Here is a 19680-nt window from a genome sequence, read left to right as displayed (position 1 = left end):
TGATTACCAACAATGATGAGACAGCCTACAGGGAGGAGGTGAGTGTGGTGTCAGGAAAATAACCTCTCACTCAACATCAACAAAACAAAGGAGATGATCGTGGAAACAGCAGAGGGAGCATCCCTGATCCACATCGACGTGACACCAATGGAGATGGTGGAAAGTTCCTCAGCGTACCCATCACCGACAAACTGAAATGGTCAACCCACACAGACAGTGTGATGAAGAAGGCTTGTCACCTAAAACCCTCACAAACTTTTATAGATGCACAATTGAGAGCATCCTGTCGGGCTGTATCACTGCCTAGTACAGCAACTGCACCTCCCACAACCGCAGGGCTCTCCAGTGGGTGGTGCGGTCTGCACAACGCATCACCGGGGGCAAACGACCTGCCCTCTAGGACACCTACAGCACTCGATGTCACAGGAAGGCCAAAAAGATCATCAAGGATAACAACCACCCAAGCCATTGCCTGTTTACCCCGCTATCATCCAGAAATCAAGGTCAGTACAGGTGCATCAAAGCTGGGACTGAGAGAATGAAAAACAGCTTCTATCTCAAGGCCATCAGACTGTTAAATGCCATCACTAGCAGAGAGAGGCTGCAGCCTACATACAGACATGAAATAATTGGTGACTTTAATAAATGGAACACTAGGCACTTTAATAATGTTTACATATCTTGCATTACTCATCTCATTTGTATGTACTGTATTCTATACTTTCTACTGTATCTCAATCTATGCCGCTCTGACATTGCTCGTTCATATATTTATATATTCATAATTCCATTCCTTTACTTAGATTTGTGTGTATTAGGTATTTGTTGTGAAATTGTTAGATATTACCTGTTAGATATTGCTGCACTGTCAGAACTAGAAGCACAAGCATGTCGCTACACCCGCAATAACATCTGCTTAACACTTGACAAAAAAATTGGATTTGATTTGAATACATGACTGAATGAAAATTCATTTTAAGTGAAAGTTAGGTTTCGCCATGTAGAGAGTAACATCCCCATTGATATCAATACATGACTAAGTAAAAATTCTTCTTATTGGAAGTTATAATTCCTTGACCCAGTGAAATTATAGCTTTCATGAAAGTTAGGATTCACCTTGTAGAGAGTGACACCCTGCCTGAAGGTATGGGGAGGCAGCAACGGGAGGGTTACGCAAATCCAGGTAAGAGTGACAGGCAGTTTCCAGGAGGTCAGAGGTCACAGATAGGGAGGGCCATGGGCACAGGTTGAGCAGGATTAGTGACACGACCAGGTGGGCTCAACTCAAGCCAGGCACATCATCACTTTTCATTGAACAGCTCATGGCACACAGAAATGTATGAAAAGGGCCTATAGAGTCACCCAATCCTAACACTAGCGCCTTCGTGGCCACATCTGAGCAGCACATCTGAGCATAGGCCTGCAGTCTGTTATTGGTGTTCGGCCCATCTATGCCACGCCTCCAACACGCAGCCTCCATTTGGTGTGTTTGGGCCCCTATTAATCCATGGCTCTCTTTGAGATTAAAAACAAGTTTGATTTATCACTCACCACTTGCAAAAATTACGTTTTTACGGCCCTGTTTTTATTGGTCCCGGTTGTGTCTGTAATTCAGAGCGAAGGAGATCGTTAACGAGTTAAACAGCACATTTAATGTTCTGAGGCAATATGGCTGAGTATTGTAGCTCTATATACTAGCTCTGGTCCAGGGTGTTACCGTTGAAAGCCACACTTGCTGATAGACATCTATGTTTGGTTCAGATATGGTCTAGTCCGGCCCAAACATAGGCGTCTATAATTGGTTCAGATTTGGTCCGGACTGAACTAAATCTGAACCAATCATAGACATCTATGTTTCACAAGTTTGGACAGCACAGTACAGTAGATCCCCACCGACCAAATTTGTACTTGTTTGTGGGGCGGAGCTTATCAGAATAATAATCATCATAAAATTTGTCTATAGATGTATTTTCAACTTCTGGAAAATACCTATTTTCGACGTCTGGAAAATACGTATTTTCAGCTTTCGTTCAGCACCTAAAATGCACTTGATTTCATTGTCCGGGAAATACGTACAATGTTTTCAACATCCGTAAAATACATATTGTCAACGGCTGTAAAATAATTATTTGACCTTTCATTCAGCACTTAAAATGCACCTGACGTCAATGTCTGGAAAAGACGTCTAAAAGACATATTTTCAATGTAATTTTGCTTACTGGGATAGGCCTATTTCATTAATATGGTTCACTGAAGCATGCAGTAGCCTAGGATTCTGTCCCAAATGTCACCCTATTCCCTTTAGTGCACTACTTTTGAGCAGGGCCTGCTGTTTGAGTAGAATAGGGTGTCATGTGGTATGCAGCAGCAGGACACAGTGTTAACAAGGATGACCCCACAACCCGCCTGGTGCCTTCATGTCTGGTTATGGCGTGTAAACCCAACACTCTGGATGCATTAATATTACCAGTCTCTTTGGTTGTTAACCAACCCACATAAAACATAATGGCCATATGACACGCAGACTTGATATATACACGCAGACTTGAGGCTTCTGCTGATGTCCATCAGTACTGTCAGTTGACTCATTTCCCTCTATAGTAACTTTTTTCCACTCTTTAATTCTAATCTTACACTTCACTTATTTTTTTATATCTCCCATCAACCCAGTCTCTCATTAATGATGTACTATATGTACAAATTAGCACAATGTTTTTATGTACTAATAACACAGACTCTTGGCGCATCGATCTCCAATGCCACGACCGTTCTGAATCTCCCATCATTATTGTTGCAGCAGTGTGCGAATCAGAACTTCAATTCCCACAATGCACTGCAACAACCGGAACCAGGAAAAACATCTCGTTAGTTACACGTGCGCCTCTTCATCGGCTTCAAACAAACGTATCATACCAAAAGATTCAGGTAAATGTTACTTGCAGCTATGTAATCGAAGAATAAACATTTGGTCTAACATTGTCACTTAGTGTCGTTGAATTTGGCATGTACATGCATTACATAGTGATAATGCAATATCTTTTAAACTCATTCTCGCAAACTAGCTAGCTAACTGGCAATTCAGCTCTCGTCATCAAATTAGTCTACACCGACTAATGCTGCGTTCATAACAACTCTGAAATCTCCGACTTCCGAGCGTTCAAGACAACTGGGAAATCGGAAAAAAACGAGAGACAACTGGAGGAAATCTTTTGAACGGCCGACTTTCCCACCTGAAGATTACTGAGTCATAATTGTATGTCGTATTTTTCCGATTTCCGAGTTGTCTTGAACGCACCAATAACACCGGTATAGACATATTTGTATAATTTAACCAAGACATACCCCAAACTGTTTCCAATGGGAAGAAATGAGTCAGTGGCCAAGCTGGAGTAGGCTCCTATTGGCGCATTCTAGCACACATATCTGAATTTTTCCGTTAGAGAACACCTACTATGTTAAGTGCATGTGTGCAATAACACAATTCGCCTTTGCGCTCCTTCTAAACAACGTGATTTCAAAACGTTTGCAAAGGTATACAGTTTACAAAACGTAGTCCACTCTGGTCATAGCATATTTTAGTTTTGGGAATCGATGGTAGTGAGTGGAAACGTCAAGCGGATGCTTCACATTTGTACGGCTGGTGAAATATGTCTCATTGTTCTATTTTTGGTATAGAACTCACCAACTTGTAGTCCTAATTACTTCTGGGTTCTTCATCCCTATGGGAAAAATTTAATTAAATTGTTGCATGTTGTTTATATTTTTGTTCAGTGTAGGTTTATGCCCCACAGCTACTTATATATGGGTCTATGCACCACAGCATCGTGCTTAGCAGTTTATGAAAGTGAAAGTTGTTTATGAGTGTATAATGGTCATCAGACATCGTAAATGGCACCCAGAGAATATACTTTTCTTAGCCTAATCCTTTTGTTTTTCCACACTTTTACATGGCTGCAGGCGTTTGGGGCAGTTAAAACACTGCTTGTTAAAATGTCGAACATATGTGAAAATACTGTCATGAATTTTTAATAGCTTCATGAAATGTTACAAACTTCTTCTGTTGAACCCAGTCATTGGTCGTGTTCCCTAAAAAACATTTATGCCAATGGCTAGTGGTCTCAGAATTATGGCCACCCAAGACTCTGTTTGGGTTCATTTAGTGCAGTTTTTATTTCTTCCTATGACCATCAAATAACCCCATGACCTCTACCAGTTGCCTGAAATCTATCCTGTCTCAGTTCCAGCACTTTGTATCAACCTTAGGATGACAAACATTTACCTAATAGTTCTGTGTGTGTCCATCTCTGTACAGCTTCTAGTTGAGCACATCACTGTCCCCTGCCTGACATCCTGTGTGTAAGTCAGTGGGCCAGATGTCCTTTCCCACCCCGTTGTACTCCCATGCGGGCCGCGGGCCTTTCACTGACGTGTACGAGCCAGCCGAGGATTCCTTCCTCTTGATAGATGCCCTTGAGCAGGATGCTGACAGACTGAAGAAAATTAGGTGAGCAGCTTGTCAGAACACCTGGGTTGTATTCATTAGTGCTTATGTAGCAAAACATTTTGCAACAAAAACGAGAGTTTCTGTGTTCATTAGGCACCAAACAGAAGAAAACAGACTGAAAAGGGAGGAACTCCCTGGACTGGTCCAATAAGAATTTCTGCTTTCTGTTGAAAAACTTCTTTAAAGGTTTTCTGTTGCGTGCCCTAATGAACACCACCCTGATACCTGTTACTGGTCAACAGTACAGTTACTGACCTTTGACCCTCTTCTCCAGCCCTTCTGTGTGTCTAGAGGTGGGCAGTGGCTCTGGGGTGGTGTCCGCCTTTCTGGCATCCGTGATCGGACCTACAGCTCTATACCTGTGAGTAGGGGTGTGTGTGAGAGAGAGACTGACTGTGTTTGTTAGGATGTGCTTTAGTAACATGCCTATAGCTGTGTTTAGGATGTTTTGTAAAAATAACTGTCTAGAGGGCTTGTGACTCGTATGTGTGTTTTAACTGATGTGTTTGACTTGTTGTGTGTGTGTGTTCTCCCCAGCTGTACTGATGTGAACCCCGCAGCAGCCAAATGCACACTGGAGACGTCTCGCTGTAACGGCGTTAGTCTGCAACCCATCATCACTGACTTGGTGAGACACACACACACACACTAGGGATGTGCATCTTTCTCTTTCAAGATTATTCGATACGTAGCTAGATACATGGGATACGATACAGGAATGATACGTTTTGGTTTGAAGCGATTCGGTTTGATTAGAGGTACGAATGAATGCGATTAGGTTTGATGCCATTCACCCTAACAATGGGAGTCGTCCACGAAGCGGCATGGCGGGCTGTCTAGCTCTCGCCTATCCTTTCTTTGGATTGGTGGCTACATCTCATTATTGTAATCAGTTTTTGAATATTCGATGAGGGTTGTTGAAGTCAACCATCTGTATTCAATGGAGAGAGATGCTATGAATTCATGTCATGAATATGCATAGCCATCTTGAGACAACTCCGATATAAAGTGTTCTCAAAGTTGCCAGGATTTCACGTGACCTACTTATATCAATACACTCGTAACAACTTAAGCATTGCGAAACTTCTATTCGATCAAATAAGCCATATATTTTTGGGTTGACCAAATTTGACACTCATTGACCCCCATTCAAAAACTCCTTGCATGGTGGGTGAAACAACGAAAATACACCACCTGCTGGAGGGAGACAAATTTTCCACTGAGTTGGACCTCTTCATCTCTGATGTAGGTGCCTGAGCTGAGCCATAAGGGAAACTGGACATCCAACACCCCACTATCAGACAAGGGGGGGGGTAATGTTAGCTTTTTTGTTTTGTTTCAACTGCTAGGGAAGGGAAGACAATGCTCCTACTAGTCAGACTCAATCTCACAGGCACAGACATGACTCTAGTCATGTAACCACTGTAACCTCATAGCCCTTAAAGGGTCAGTTTAACATTTTTCTCATCTGTGATGTTTTGGTTTAAAGGCTCAGATCACAAAAAATGCTATGAAATTAAACAATATACCACATTACTTCTTACTAGTAAAACATTTGTTTTAGATACATTACAAAGCATTCTCGTCAGTTTTTTGGTATTTAGTTGTTTTCTTTTTGTTGTTTTTTTCTGAGAAAAAAAAGATTATTTTGGTTGGTAAAAAATCAGAGTGGCTGGTAGATTTTTAAATCAACCTGTCACAGTTGCTGGTGGACCGACATGTACATTTTAGGCCCTGGACCTGCTGCTGCTAACTATGTTGAGTCTCATAGCAAAGGGTCTGAATACTTATGAAACTAAGGTATGTTTTAAATTAGCAAAAATGTCTAAACCTGTTTCTCGCTTTGTCATTATGGGGTATTGTGTGTAGATGGATGAAAACACTGATTGTTAAAAGCAAGACTATCTAAACTATTGCTGATGGTGAACCTGAACAATCAAAATAAATATAATGTAGCCTAAGCCCCGATCAGCAGGTAGGCTATATATCCAGATGAGTCGTGTCTCAGGCGGTTGCTAAGGCTACTTTATTCTGGTAAAACAATTGAACAGCGCATTTGATAACCAATGTAATTTGCTTTGTTATTGTTGTCACTCAACTAATAAAGCCTGATATTGCGCAACCTATTTTACAAACATTTGAATGCTGAAGGTGATGCGCAGCCTACCTCTCGTTGGACAGCGTGTGAAGCAGCACACAATGTGCAGTTTGACTAGGCTACTCGTATTGCCAGTTGTTCGCCATGCAAAAATTACTTGTCAACACAGTTACATGCTTTGTTCCACACTGAAGGAGAGGACGAGAGGTATTTTCAGAAGGTAAAAATAAAGTAATATGAGCCAAAAAATAAGTTAACCGGCGATTCATACCGTTTGAATCGATTTTCATTTGGAACAGTTTGGGGTCCCGCAGACCGATGTACTCATCTTAAACATTTGAACCAGGCACACACAGGTCTGATGAGAAAGACCCACACACTTCCTCTCCATTTGTTCACCCCAACTTCACATCTGTCCTTCTCTGTTTTAGGTGGACTCTCTCTTGCCAAGGTTGTGTGGAAAAGTGGACGTTCTTTTATTCAACCCTCCTTATGTCGTCACACCATCAGAAGAGGTAGGAAAGTAAACTAGTGTTTGGTTGTTCTCCATACCACAGTGACGGAATTGTGTTTTATAGTATGCGTATTTGTATACCGCAACAAAGTGTGTGTATGTTTGTCAGGTGGGTAGCAAGGGCATTGAGGCAGCCTGGGCTGGTGGGAGGTGGGGCCGAGAGGTGATGGACAGGTTCTTCCCGCTGCTTCCAAAGCTACTGTCCAATCAGGGGTTGTTTTACCTGGTCACTGTGGCAGAGAACAATCCAGGTGAGCCTCCCACTTCCATTCTCTTTTGACTTCTTGGTTTATATTTACTCAGTCTACATTGATAAATGACATACGGCCTGATGTTATTTGGCACTGATGCATTTTTTACTATCTTTGTGAAAAAAGCAGTCTACCCTGTATAGCTTGTTTAGGTCCAGGGTTAGAATACCACTCCTTGGAATGTTTTGTCATTTGTGCAGAATGAGTGAGTGACACTGACTGAAGTATGTAGGTGGGATCATTAACATTTAATTACCACAACCCTGGTCTTTGCAACAACAAAAAAGACAGTTCCTCCCTGTTTCAGTTCATTTCCTTCCATTTGATACCTAATGAACACTACCCTACTGTAACCTCTTTCTTCCACCAGAGGAGATCACCACTCTGCTGAAGAAGTTTGGCCTGCAGGGGGCGCCTTGTCTGTCCCGACGAACTGGTCCAGAGAGCCTGTCTGTTCTGCGCTTCCACAGAACAACGTGATCCTCCCTATCCCACAGAGACCATGAACCTGGTGCTCTGACCACAGCGGTTTTAGCTTCATCTCAACAACCATGAGTGGTCACCTGAACTTGAATGTAAATTGAGTGAAAGCCACTGTGGGTTCATGGGAGCATTGGTCAAATAAGTGACCATGTCTCAAGACTTTAACCCAATGCACTATACAAAGGTTAACAGGCTGTCCATGCTAAGGAGTGTTCAAGTTTCCTTGAACCTGTTTGTATTGGGAGAGGATCCAGTCAGTGTCAGTATTGAAGACATGTGGTACAGGTAGAATTGACATGCTGACTACACCGGGCACGTGCATGTTGATTTTATTCATCCACACCAGACGCCATCAGGAGACGTATGTTAAAATATCTAGATGAACTCTGAACCAACTATATTAATTTGGGGACAGGTCAAAACATTCATGGACATTTAGCTACCTTGCTATTGCTAGCTGATTTGTCCTGGGATGTAATTAAACATTGGATTGTTATTTTACCTGAAAAGCACAAGGTCCTTTTTTTCCTGGATCTTAGGAGAATTCTGTACACAATCCAGATAAAAGGGGAAATTTAGTTAAGTAATCTCTCCTCCTTCAGTCTTCTGTGGACTTTATATGGTGGTTGGCCACCAACTTTAAGGTGCATTACCATTACCAACTGGACTGGTGTGGACCTCAGTTCATCTTTCAATCACCCACATGGGTATATGCTCCTAAAAACCAATGAGGAGATGGGAGAGGCGGGACTTGCAGCATGTCACGTGTCAAAAATAGTTATATAATAGTTATATTTTAGCTCCTAGCTGCGCAGATGCTCGTGAACAGTTTGGATGAAATGATTAACATGTGTACATTTATTTTGCAACGCAAGCGATGTGGTAGGCAAGTGACTGACCCAAAGATTGTCTTTGGACTCATTTCATCTTAGGACTCGATTCAATCCATAGCGCTTAAGATCTGTGCTATACCGCAGTTGAAATGCAGAGATCATTTCCGATTGAGGCAACATGCAGCGTTTACTGTGAGTGGATGCAGTCCCGCGTACATGGGAACATTGCCTTTAAATTTCATATTCCGCGCTACGGATTGAATCGAGCCTTTAGTTGATTGCACCATTGTGGTTTCCACAGTCCTACCTGGGATGCCAACTGCAGTTTTAAAGGTATATTTTGGTATTTTATGTTTTTTTGGATCGAGGGGAGACAGGTGAATGAGTTCTGCTGAAATAGCAATGGGCCGGATTCGAACACATGCTGCAACGGAGGCAGCAGCTTAGACCAAATATTGTTCACTCAGGCTGCTTACCATTCGGGGAAAAAAGTGTTCCTGTCTGCTTAAGTGTGGCTCTCCCATAGACAACAATGCAGTAGCATCTGGATCTGGTCTGCTTAGTTTGACTTCAGTTGAACAATTACAAAAAAAGTGGGGTGTCTTGCTTCCTCTTCAGTCTCCGGTTTAGACTGCTACGCCACCGTAGGCCACTCAAACTGCAGTTTTGTGGATATGAAAGTTGTTTAAAATAGATGTGATCAACTATCAGTTTATGAAGGTATAACATTTGTTTATGTAGTTAAATATCCCCTGCATTACTCATAGTGTAACATGATGTTCAAATGTTATGAACATAGTTCATGTTTGAGCAGAGTTGAAATTGGCGGTGTTTATGGTGAATGCGATCTCTATGAACGTTGGAGTAATTGCCTTTAGTCGACAGTAACATTGAAGGTTACCTTTATTTTGAAAAAGGGCATCAACAACATTCAAACATGTAACCTAGGCATTGGGATGGGGACTAGTCCACAGTGCCAACGGGGGGAGGGCACCAATGTCAATGTTGCACATTATTAAAGCTGCTCAGTCAATTAGAACGTGATTAGATGTAATTAGTTTGGAAGGTTGGAAAACAAAATGTCGCAACCTGTAGTTGAACTGGGGACCTTGCGGGTTGGGTGTAATGATTTTTCAAACTAGTTTTCATTGGGAAGGCAGATAAAGCAATCACTTTTGCATGTGAAAACGCAGAATCCTACTCATTACTCCACCTCTTAACCTACACTACGTGACCAAAAGTATGTCGACACCTGCTCGTTGAACATCTCATTCCAAAATCATGGGCATTAATATGGAGATGGTCCCCCCTTTGCTGCTATAACAACCTCCACTCTTCTGGGAAGCATTTCCACTAGATGTTGGAACATTGCTGCAGTCCCATTTAGCCACAAGAGCATTAGTGAGGTCGGGCACTGATGTTGGGCAATTAGGCCTGAACCGCAGTCAGCGTTCCAGTTCATCCCTAAGGTGTTCGATGGCGTTGAGGTCAGGGCTCTGTGCAAGCCAGTCAAGTTCTTCCACACCGATCTCGACAAACCATTTCTGTATGGACCTCGCTTTGTGCATGGAGGCATTATCATGCTGAAACAGGAAAGGGCCTTCCCCAAACTGTTGCCACAAAGTTGGAAGCACAGAATCATCTAGAATGTAATTGTATGCTGTAGCATTAAGATTTCCCTTCACTGGAACTAAGGGGCCTAGGAAAAACAGCCCCAGACCATTTTTCCTCACCCACCAAACTTTACATTTGGCACTAGCAGTCAGGCAGGTTGCATTCTCCTGGCATCTGCCAAACCCAGATTTGTCCATTGGACTGCTAGATGGTGAAGAGTGATTCATCACTCCTGAGAATGCGTCTCCACAGTCCAATGGGGGTGAGTTTTACCGCTCCAGCCAACAGTTGGCATTGTGCATGGTGTTCTTAGGCTTGTGTGCGGCTGCTCGGCAAACGAGCTCCCAATGAACAGTTTTATTTTTTAATTTATTGAATATCCGAAACATGCAGTGAAGCTGCTCAACAACTACATCCTACCAGTCATCCAACAGATTCCCATTCAGAGCGACACACAGACGCATCCAGGGTCAATGCGCTGCTCAAGGGCACATTGACAGATCTACCACCAGGCCAAAAAACGTGAACCCGAACCCTCCAAGATCCCCCCCCACAGTTCCCCAATCATCCGACACCCAACCCACAGCCCCCCCCCCCCTCCCCAAAGAAAAAAAATGAAATTAATTCCATTCCCCCAAGAACCCTCCAATGCACCAACCAGAATGAATTAAAGAGAAAAAAGGAAAAGACAAGAAAACAGCAAAACAATACATTTTAAACAAAGGACATCAAGGACAACTAAAATAACAGCAATGCCAACTGTATTTGTTTGTGTGCATGTCTGGCACAATTACGTGTGTATTTGAATGAGAGTGTGTGTATATGCATGTGTACAAACACCTGCACAGCATCAGCCTCAGGCAAACCTGCAAAAACACTGCCCCTCTGTGTCATTAAAATGTACTTATGTTTTCTTTTGACTTATCTTTGACCGTCATTCTATCTCCCACACAGCAACTCCACTCCCACTTGTCTCCAATTCCACATCCCAACCCATCGATCTCTGCTGGCCACCCACATCTTTCAACTATTCTGGGATTTTTAACGTACAATTTCAATATCTAGTCGAATAGAATCCACAGATGGCGAGTTGAAGATAACTATTGTTACTAAGAGTATTAGTAATTGACTGATCCGGTCTCTCCAGATCTCCTAACAGTACTATTTTTTGATCAATGCTATGCATTTTCAGCCATTCATGAACCTGAGACCAGAAACAGGCTACCTGAGGGTAATACCAAAATAAATGGTCTATTGATTCTGTATCATCACAACCAAATCTGCAGAGCTTCGATGATTTCATGCAATAATTTTTGCTGAAAAGCACGAAGTCTTGAATCTTGCGTTTTATATATCAACTCATGCATCATGGAATCAGTACATTAAAAATCTTTTCCCAACTATTTTGCAATCTGTATGGCACTGTTGTCAACATCCTGGTCTTCAAGTGAAACTGGTATACTTTCCTATTTCTGCTATTTTAATTCCTCGGCCAGTTTTGAGCCTTTATATAGGGCAGACAGACCAGTTTCCTACCTCTTCCCGCTGCCACATTCCTCCATTTTTGGGGTAATGCTGTAATCAATTGGTTGTACTCTTGGATTGAGCAGACCTTCCTGTACAATTCTGATAAGTCCATGAAGGACATAACTCTACCATTCCAATTTACAATATCATTTAAGAACAAAATACCCCTTTCAAACATCTTTCCTATAAATACAGGTATTTTATCAGCCATAATATTTGTTCTATCTTTTCAGGGGGGTGAAATTGAAGCCAGCTCTGCAATGCTTGTTTGAAAATGAGACATGGCAGTAAGGCCATTTTTAAACAATGGATGAGCTTTTCTTAGTAATCTACTTGAGAACCATTTAGGGTACAAATACAACTTTGAATGAGTGAAGCTTTTAGAGGTTTTGTACTTTTATATTTAATCTCAACCCACCCAATTCATGTTAATTATATAGATTGTCTGGTTTAGCATCCCAGATAAACCAAAATATTTTTTTGCTCATATGATTTGAAAAAACGAATCAGGAGTAGCCAGCGCCATAAGTATGTAAACTGAGATGTGACTAAGGAGTTAAATCAGGGTAATTTTTCCATAAATAGGGAGGTATTTACCTCTCCATGGTTGTAGGATCTTGTCTATTTTTGCAAGTTTTCTATTGAGAGCTTATTTATATCTTTTATCAAATGAATACCGAGTATGTCTACTTCACCATCAGCCCATTTTATAGGTAAACTGCAGGGTAATGTAAAAGCTGTATTTTTTAAAGATCCGGGACGTAATATTGTACTTATCATAATTAGGTTTTAGTCCAGAGTACAGAACGAAGCACCTGGCTCACGCCCGCCCGGGAGGCAATCAACACTAACCAGGTTCACCCAGGGCATTAATCGAATCCCCTCAAAGAATAATGAAACTTCAACTGAACAACATTTCCAGGGCTTATTCTCAGTCTTCTGCCCTCGCCTCCTAAAAACGCATTGGACGGAGCTTGGATCCATTGTGCTTTGAGATGAGAGGCATCAAGGAAAGACTACTTAAGAAGTCAAGGGCATGCCTTAACGTAAGTGTTAAACCAGCTTTCACCTTTCCAGTCATTTGTAATAAGTGATTACGTCAAGGGATGCACTAGCTAAATGTGGCCCAGGTCTGCGTCCTTTCTCCTAAAGTGTACACTTATCTCCTTTATAATTTGAAAGTAATTGACTAGTAGAAGAGAATGGAAAATCCTAACCAATGCCTACACCAAGGAGGAGAGTGCAGGTAAAGTACAACGGAGCTAGGCAATTTGTTAATGTTTTCAGTTGTAACAAGGGAATGTTGTGCAACCTAAATACGAACATTAAATGATTCAGTAAATTTGAAATATTTTATGTTGGAACACCTGTCACATAACCTAATGAAATATTCTGAGAACATTCACAGAACCAATTTTGGTTTGCAGGGAAGACTGTCATAAGCCTTACGTTACATTTCAATAACTTTATTGTATGTTAAGTCTGACAAAGAAGTCTTTCTGGTTTGCCGATAAACTACAAAATAAACAGTTGTTCAACAGAGCAAGTTTAATGCAAGGACAGGCAGAAATAGCAGTTTCGGCATTGTCGCTAAGTGTTAAAGTATATGCAGAGAACAACCTTGACCCACTTCATGACAATCATACTACGACTTGCTATGACTGGTCATGCAATGTTGAGGATATACCTAAAATCATAGGTCAAGTACTACTGTAACATTCTTACATAATAGCACACATGGAATGTGCACAAGGGGAATTACTTAGTTATTTTGACATTGTAGCAATGGCACAAGGAATGCATCTGGAAGAAACCAGTTTGTAGCTACCCGAGACGAGGGAGGTATTGTCATGGGAGACATTGCTTAAACTAAGGCAATCTATTTGCTATGCAGGTCAGTAGAGCCACTGCTTTTAGGCGGGGCCCAATGTATTCTGAGGTAGGGGGGTAAGGTATTTTGGGTGTGTTGGGGCAGGTGTGGTGGTACTGTGTTGAGGTTTAGCCCTGTGCGTTGGGGTTCCAGATGACGCGTCCGTCATCCCCCAGCCTCACGCCGCCCCCGGCCACCAGCTCCAGGGCGGCAGGGAAGGCCCGGTGTTCCGCCTCCCGGATACGATCTGATAGGCTCTCCTCAGTATCATTCATCAACACCGGCACCGCCTCCTGAGCAATGATGGCCCCGGCATCAACCTCTTCCTGTGGACAAAAGGAAGTTGAGAAAGCTGGGAAATATTTAGGTCCTCTCCAAAGACAACTCTGCCCAAAAGCCTGTTTTAGCAGGGCATTGCCATTTTGAAGTAGTCAACTGGGGGACTTCCTATGGGTTAAAATTTCACTAAGGTAGGGAGCAGCATTTGGAATTTTGGATGAAAAGCGTGCCCAAATTAAACTGCCTGCTACTCAGGCCCAGAAGCTAGGATATGCATATAATTGGTAGATTTGGATAGAAAACACTATTTTAACAGTTTTGGAAACTTTAATGTCGGTGTGTATAACAGAACTGATATGGCAGGCAAAAACCTGAGGAAAATCCATCCAGGAAGTACTATTATTTTGAAAGGCTGTTTTTCCATCGAAAGCCTATCCACCATACAAAGACTTAGGACACAGTTCACGATCTCTATGGCTTCTTCTACATGTGGGCATTGTTTCAGGCTTTTACTCTGAAAAATGAGGGAGATACAGCACTTTCAATGAGTGGACAGTGGACATTTCCAGACATGAAGCCAGCGGGTGATCGGGAGTGCGCCTTTCTTGGTTCTCCTTTTCTTTTGACGAAGCTTTTGTCCGGTTGAAATATTATTATTTATGACAAAAACAACCTGTGGATTGATTTTAAACATCGTTTGACATATTTCTACGAACTTTTATTCTACTTTTTTGACTTTTCGTCTGAGTGTTGAGAGCGTGCTTTGTGCCTTTGGATTACTGAACTAAACGCACCAACAAAACTGAGCTTTTTGTACATAAAGAGGGACATTATCGAAACAAAACGAACATTTATTGTGTAACATGGAGTCCTGGGAGTGCCACCAGATGAAGATCAAAGGTAAGTGATTAATTTAAATTGCTATTTCTAACTTTTGTGATTCCTCTCCTTGGCTGGAAAATGTCTGTATGGTGTTTTTGTGGCTAGGCGCTGTCCTAACATAATCGCATGGTGTGCTTTCGCCGTAAAGCCTTTTTGAAATCTGATACACTTGTTAATCCAGCCGCTGTATCTTTAATCCTATGTATAACACTTGTATCTTTCATCAATGTTTATGATGAGTATTTCTGTAATTTGATTTGGCTCTCTGCAATTTCACCGGATGATATTTGAGACAATGCATTACTGAACATAAAGAGGGACATTATCGAACAAAACAAACATTTATTGTGTAACATGGAGTCCTGGGAGTGCCACCAGATGAAGATCAAAGGTTAGTGATTAATTTAATCGCTATTTCTGACTTTTGTGAGTCCTCTCCTTGGCTATGAAATGTCTGTATGGTTTCTTGTGGCTAGGCGCTGTCCTAACATAATCGCATGGGGTGCTTTCGCCGCTAAGCCTTTTTGAAATTGGACACTGTGGTTGGATTAACAAGAAGTTTATCTTTAAAATGGTGAGGAATTTTAATCCTGTTTGAATTTGGCGCCCTGCAATTTCACTGGCTGTTGTCGAGGTGGGATGCTAGCGTCCCAATGATACCAGAGAGGTTAACTTCTCTAGGGTAGGGGGCAGTATTTTGACGTCCGGATGAAAGGCGTGCCCGTAGTAAACTGCCTGCTACTCAGGCTCAGAAGGTAGGATATGCATATTATTAGTAGATTTGGATAGAAAACACTGAAGTTTCTAAAAGTCTTTGAATGATGTCTGTGTATAACAGAACTCATATGGCAGGCAAAAACCTGAGGTGTGTAGTTTTTCAAGTGATTGCCTATACAGTGACTTAGGGTTCATTTTGCACTTCCTAAGGCTTCCACTAGATGTCAACAGTCTTTAGAACGTGGTTTCATGCTTCTACTGTGAATAGGGGGAGAATAAGAGCTCCTGGAAGTAGATGAGTGAGAAAATGACATGAGCTCAGTGGGGCGCGCTCACGTGAGTGTTAGCTGTGTTCCCTTTCTTTTTTGAAGACAAAGGTCTTGTCCGGTTGGAATATTATGGAAGATTTATGATAAAAACATCCTAAAGATTGATTCTATACATCGTTTGAAATGTTTCTACGAACTGTAATATAACTTTTGACTTTTCGTCTGAACTTAATGCGCGAGCACAGCGCATTTGGAGTACTCGACCAAACAAAAAGGAGGTATTTGGACATATATATGGACTTTATCGAAACAAATGAACATTTATTGGGGAACTGGGATTCCTGGGAGTGCATTCCGATGAAGATCAAAGGTAAGTGAATATTTGTAATATTATTTCTGAGTTTTGTTGACTCCACAAAATGGCGGGTTTGGTTTCGTGTCTGAACACTGTATTCAGATTATTGCAAAGTGTGCTTTCGCTGTAAGTTTTTTAAAATCTGACACAGCGGTTGCATTAAGGAGAAGTGCATCTATAATTCTTTGAATACCAGTTTAATATTGTATCAATGTTTATGATGAGTATTTCTGTAAATTGATGTGCTCATTCACAGGAAGTTTTGGGAGGCAAAACATTTCTGAACGTTACACGCCAATGTAAAAATTGGGTTTTTGGATATAAATATGAACTTTATCGAGCAAAACATACATGTATTGTGTATCATGAAGTCCTATGAGTGCCATCTGATGAAGCTCAAAGGTTAGTGATTAATTTGAGCTGTATTTCTGGTTTTTGTGACACCTCTCCTTGCTTGGAAAATGGCTGTGTGGTTTTTCTTGTCTAGGTGCTATCCTAACATAATCTAATACTATGCTTTCGCCGTAAAGCCTTTTTGAAATCGGACAATGTGGTTGGATTAACGAGAAGTTCATCTTTAAAATGGTGTAAAATAGTTGTATGTTTGAGAAATTTGAATTATGAGATTTTTGTTGTTTTGAATTTGGCACCCTGCTATTTCACTGGCTGTTGGCAGTGTGTCCCGCCGGTGGGACGCTAGTGTCCCACATACCCCAGACAGGTTAAGGAAGGAACACACAATTCCATCCATCATGAGGGATCAGCCAATGAATTATACTTGTGATAAAACATTCCATAACTGCAGGTGGCAGTAAACCGCCAACATTGGCTTTATACATAGGTATGCACCCTTTCAGTAGTAGATGACCTCAATGGCACTGCCGTGCTCAGACACCATACTTGGAGATAGACAACTTATCTTTTGTGTATCTAAGTCTAGGGTCCTGTCCCGGAACAACCCATAGCCTTTAACCCTGGGTACTTGTGTATCTGAAAGAACTAGATAGGTGTAGGCAATATGGCTATAATTCCACCTAATGTATCATAGAAATCCGTTTGGAGCTTGTGCTTAGCCCTAGGGGTTTCTGGATAAAGCCTTTTCGGTATCAAGATATGGATAACAAAACTAAATGTGGATCCATTTTTCTAATGTTCTGCAGTGGACCAGGAAACACAGGATAAGTTTGGCTTAAGATCTGATCCGAGCTGATTTTTATAGCAACATCTGGTTATGGTTAGTATTGGTGAGCTGAGGCAGGATCTGTTCTGAGTACAGTACTTACAGCCACAAAGTGGACAGTGCAGCCAGTGACCCGTGCCCCCGCCTGCAGAGCCTGCTTCTGGGCATTCACCCCCTTGAATGAGGGCAGCAGGGACGGATGGATATTCAGCAGTTTTCCTACAACACACAAAATATATTATTCTCACATGTGCCCACAAACATAATATCAAAGCATTAACAATAGAATGAAAGCGTACCCAAATATGCTCCAGCCCAGCTTCATCAAAAAAGTACAAAATAAATAAAAGATTTGGGCGCTCGACTAGGATGAACATTTTAAAAAGCATTCCTTTCCCCATGTAACTTCAGGGAGAGCAAGTGAAGTTAACCTGTTAGGGCTAGGGGGCAGTATTGACACGGCTGGATAAAAAAACGTACCCGATTTAATCTGGTTACTACTCCTGCCCAGTAACTAGAATATGCATATAATTATTGGCTTTGGATAGAAAACACTCAAGTTTCTAAAACTGTTTGAATGGTGTCTGTGTATAACAGAACTCAAATGGCAGGTCAAAACCTGAGAAGATTCTGTACAGGAAGTACCCTGTCTGACCATTTCTTGGCCTTCTTTGCCATCTCTATCCATTACAAAGGATCTCTGCTGTTACGTGACACTTCCTACGGCTCACATGGGCTCTCAGAAGGCGGCAAAAAGCTGAATCGTGGCTTTGCAGGCTCTGGCTGAAAAAAAGTAGCGCGTTTGGGTAGTGGCTGGTTACAGTACTGTGAGACTCAGGCGTGTGCCCGCGTCGACCGAATGCTTTGTTTTCTTTCCTCTGTTTACCTAAACGGAGATTCCCGGGCGGAATATTATCGCTTTTTTACGAGAAAAATGGCATAAAATGGTTTTTAAACAGCGGTTGACATGCTTCGAAGTACGGTAATGGAATATTTAGACATTTTTTGTCACGAATTGCGCCATGCTCGTAACCCTGATTTACCATTTCGGATAGTGTCTGGAACGCACGAACAAAACGCCGCTATTTGGATATAACAATGGATTATTTGGGACCAAACCAACATTTGTTATTGAAGTAGCAGTCCTGTGAGTGCATTCTGACGAAGACAACAAAGGTAATCAAACTATTGTAATAGTAAATCGGAGTTTGGTCAGGGCTAAACTTGGTGGGTGTCTAGATGGCTGGGCTATCTACTGAGAATATTGCAAAATGTGCTTTCACCGAAAAGCTATTTTAAAATCGGACACCTCGATTGCACAAAGGAGTTCTGTATCTATAATTCTTAAAATAATTGTTATGTTTTTTGTGAACGTTTATCGTGAGTAATTTAGTAAATTGTTAGTAAATTCCCCGGAAGTTTGCGGGGGGTATGCTAGTTCTGAACGTCACATGCTAATGTAAAAAGCTGGTTTTTGATATAAATATGAACTTGATTGAACAAAACATGCATGTATTGTATAACATAATGTCCTAGGTGTGTCATCTGATGAAGATCATCTAAGGTTAGTGCTGCATTTAGCTGTCTTCTGGGTTTTTGTGACATTATATGCTAGCTTGAAAAATGGGTGTCTGATTATTTCTGGCTGGGTACTCTGCTGACATAATCTAATGTTTTGCTTTCGTTGTAAAGCCTTTTTGAAATCGGACAGTGTGGTTAGATTAATGAGAGTCTTGTCTTTAAAATGCTGTAAAATAGTCATATGTTTGAGAAATTGAAGTAATAGCATTTCTAAGGTATTTGAAAATCGCGCCACGGGATTCAACTGGCTGTAGCGTAGGTGGGACGAATTCGTCCCGCCTAGCACAGAGAGGTTAAGGACTTTTTCTGTGTGATACATTGTCATCACAGATAAAATACACACAAACCTACTATTGATACACACAAAGCTGGGTGGTCCTACCGTTCCATTTCCTGACGAAGGACCCTGTGAGGATCCTCATGAAGCCGGCGAGACACACCACCTCCACATCAAATTCCTCCAGCACGTGGTCAATGGTGCCGTCAAACTCTGCCCGGCTACCGTACAGCTTATGGTCAACGACCCGTGTCTGAATGCCAGACAGAGAGGCCCTTTTGAGGCCCAAGACCCCCGGCTGGTTGGAGATCACCACCACGATCTCTGCTGAGCTGGACGTTCTCTTGGCCTGCTCCATCAGTGCCTGCAGGTTGGTGCCTGACACACACACAATACATTTAAGGCACTGCACACTAGTATAAAAATGTAACTTATAACTGCAATTA

General features: G+C 41.8%; 2 protein-coding genes across 4 annotated transcripts in view; one reads left to right on the top strand and one right to left on the bottom strand.

The window, feature by feature from the left end:
• Nucleotides 1–2844: 2844 nt before the first annotated feature.
• On the top strand, nucleotides 2845–8359 carry hemk2 (HemK methyltransferase 2, ETF1 glutamine and histone H4 lysine). Of its 2 annotated transcripts, none has more exon segments than NM_001140643.2 (7): nucleotides 2845–2925; nucleotides 4313–4504; nucleotides 4779–4865; nucleotides 5042–5132; nucleotides 7034–7117; nucleotides 7226–7367; nucleotides 7738–8355. In NM_001140643.2, coding segments are annotated over 6 exon segments (645 nt in total). In that variant the 5' UTR covers nucleotides 2845–2925; nucleotides 4313–4373; the 3' UTR covers nucleotides 7848–8355.
• Nucleotides 8360–13357: 4998 nt separating this feature from the next.
• gart (phosphoribosylglycinamide formyltransferase) overlaps nucleotides 13358–19680 on the bottom strand; it is a 33706-nt gene continuing 27383 nt past the window's right edge. The window contains exons 19-21 of one of the 2 annotated variants that reach the window (XM_014151335.2): nucleotides 19340–19612; nucleotides 17480–17595; nucleotides 13358–14020 (exon numbers count right to left, since the gene is read on the bottom strand). In XM_014151335.2, the coding sequence (XP_014006810.2) occupies nucleotides 13823–14020; nucleotides 17480–17595; nucleotides 19340–19612 (587 nt within the window). In that variant the 3' untranslated portion in view covers nucleotides 13358–13822. The remainder of the gene's footprint in view (nucleotides 14021–17479; nucleotides 17596–19339; nucleotides 19613–19680) is intronic. The other variant, XM_045698756.1, reaches the window with a different exon arrangement.

The sequence above is a fragment of the Salmo salar genome, chromosome ssa17, assembly GCF_905237065.1.
Source record: "Salmo salar chromosome ssa17, Ssal_v3.1, whole genome shotgun sequence".
Taxonomy (NCBI): Eukaryota; Metazoa; Chordata; class Actinopteri; order Salmoniformes; family Salmonidae; genus Salmo; species Salmo salar.
Note: the sequence above shows the minus strand (reverse complement) of the source record. Positions and strands in the feature narration are given on the sequence as shown.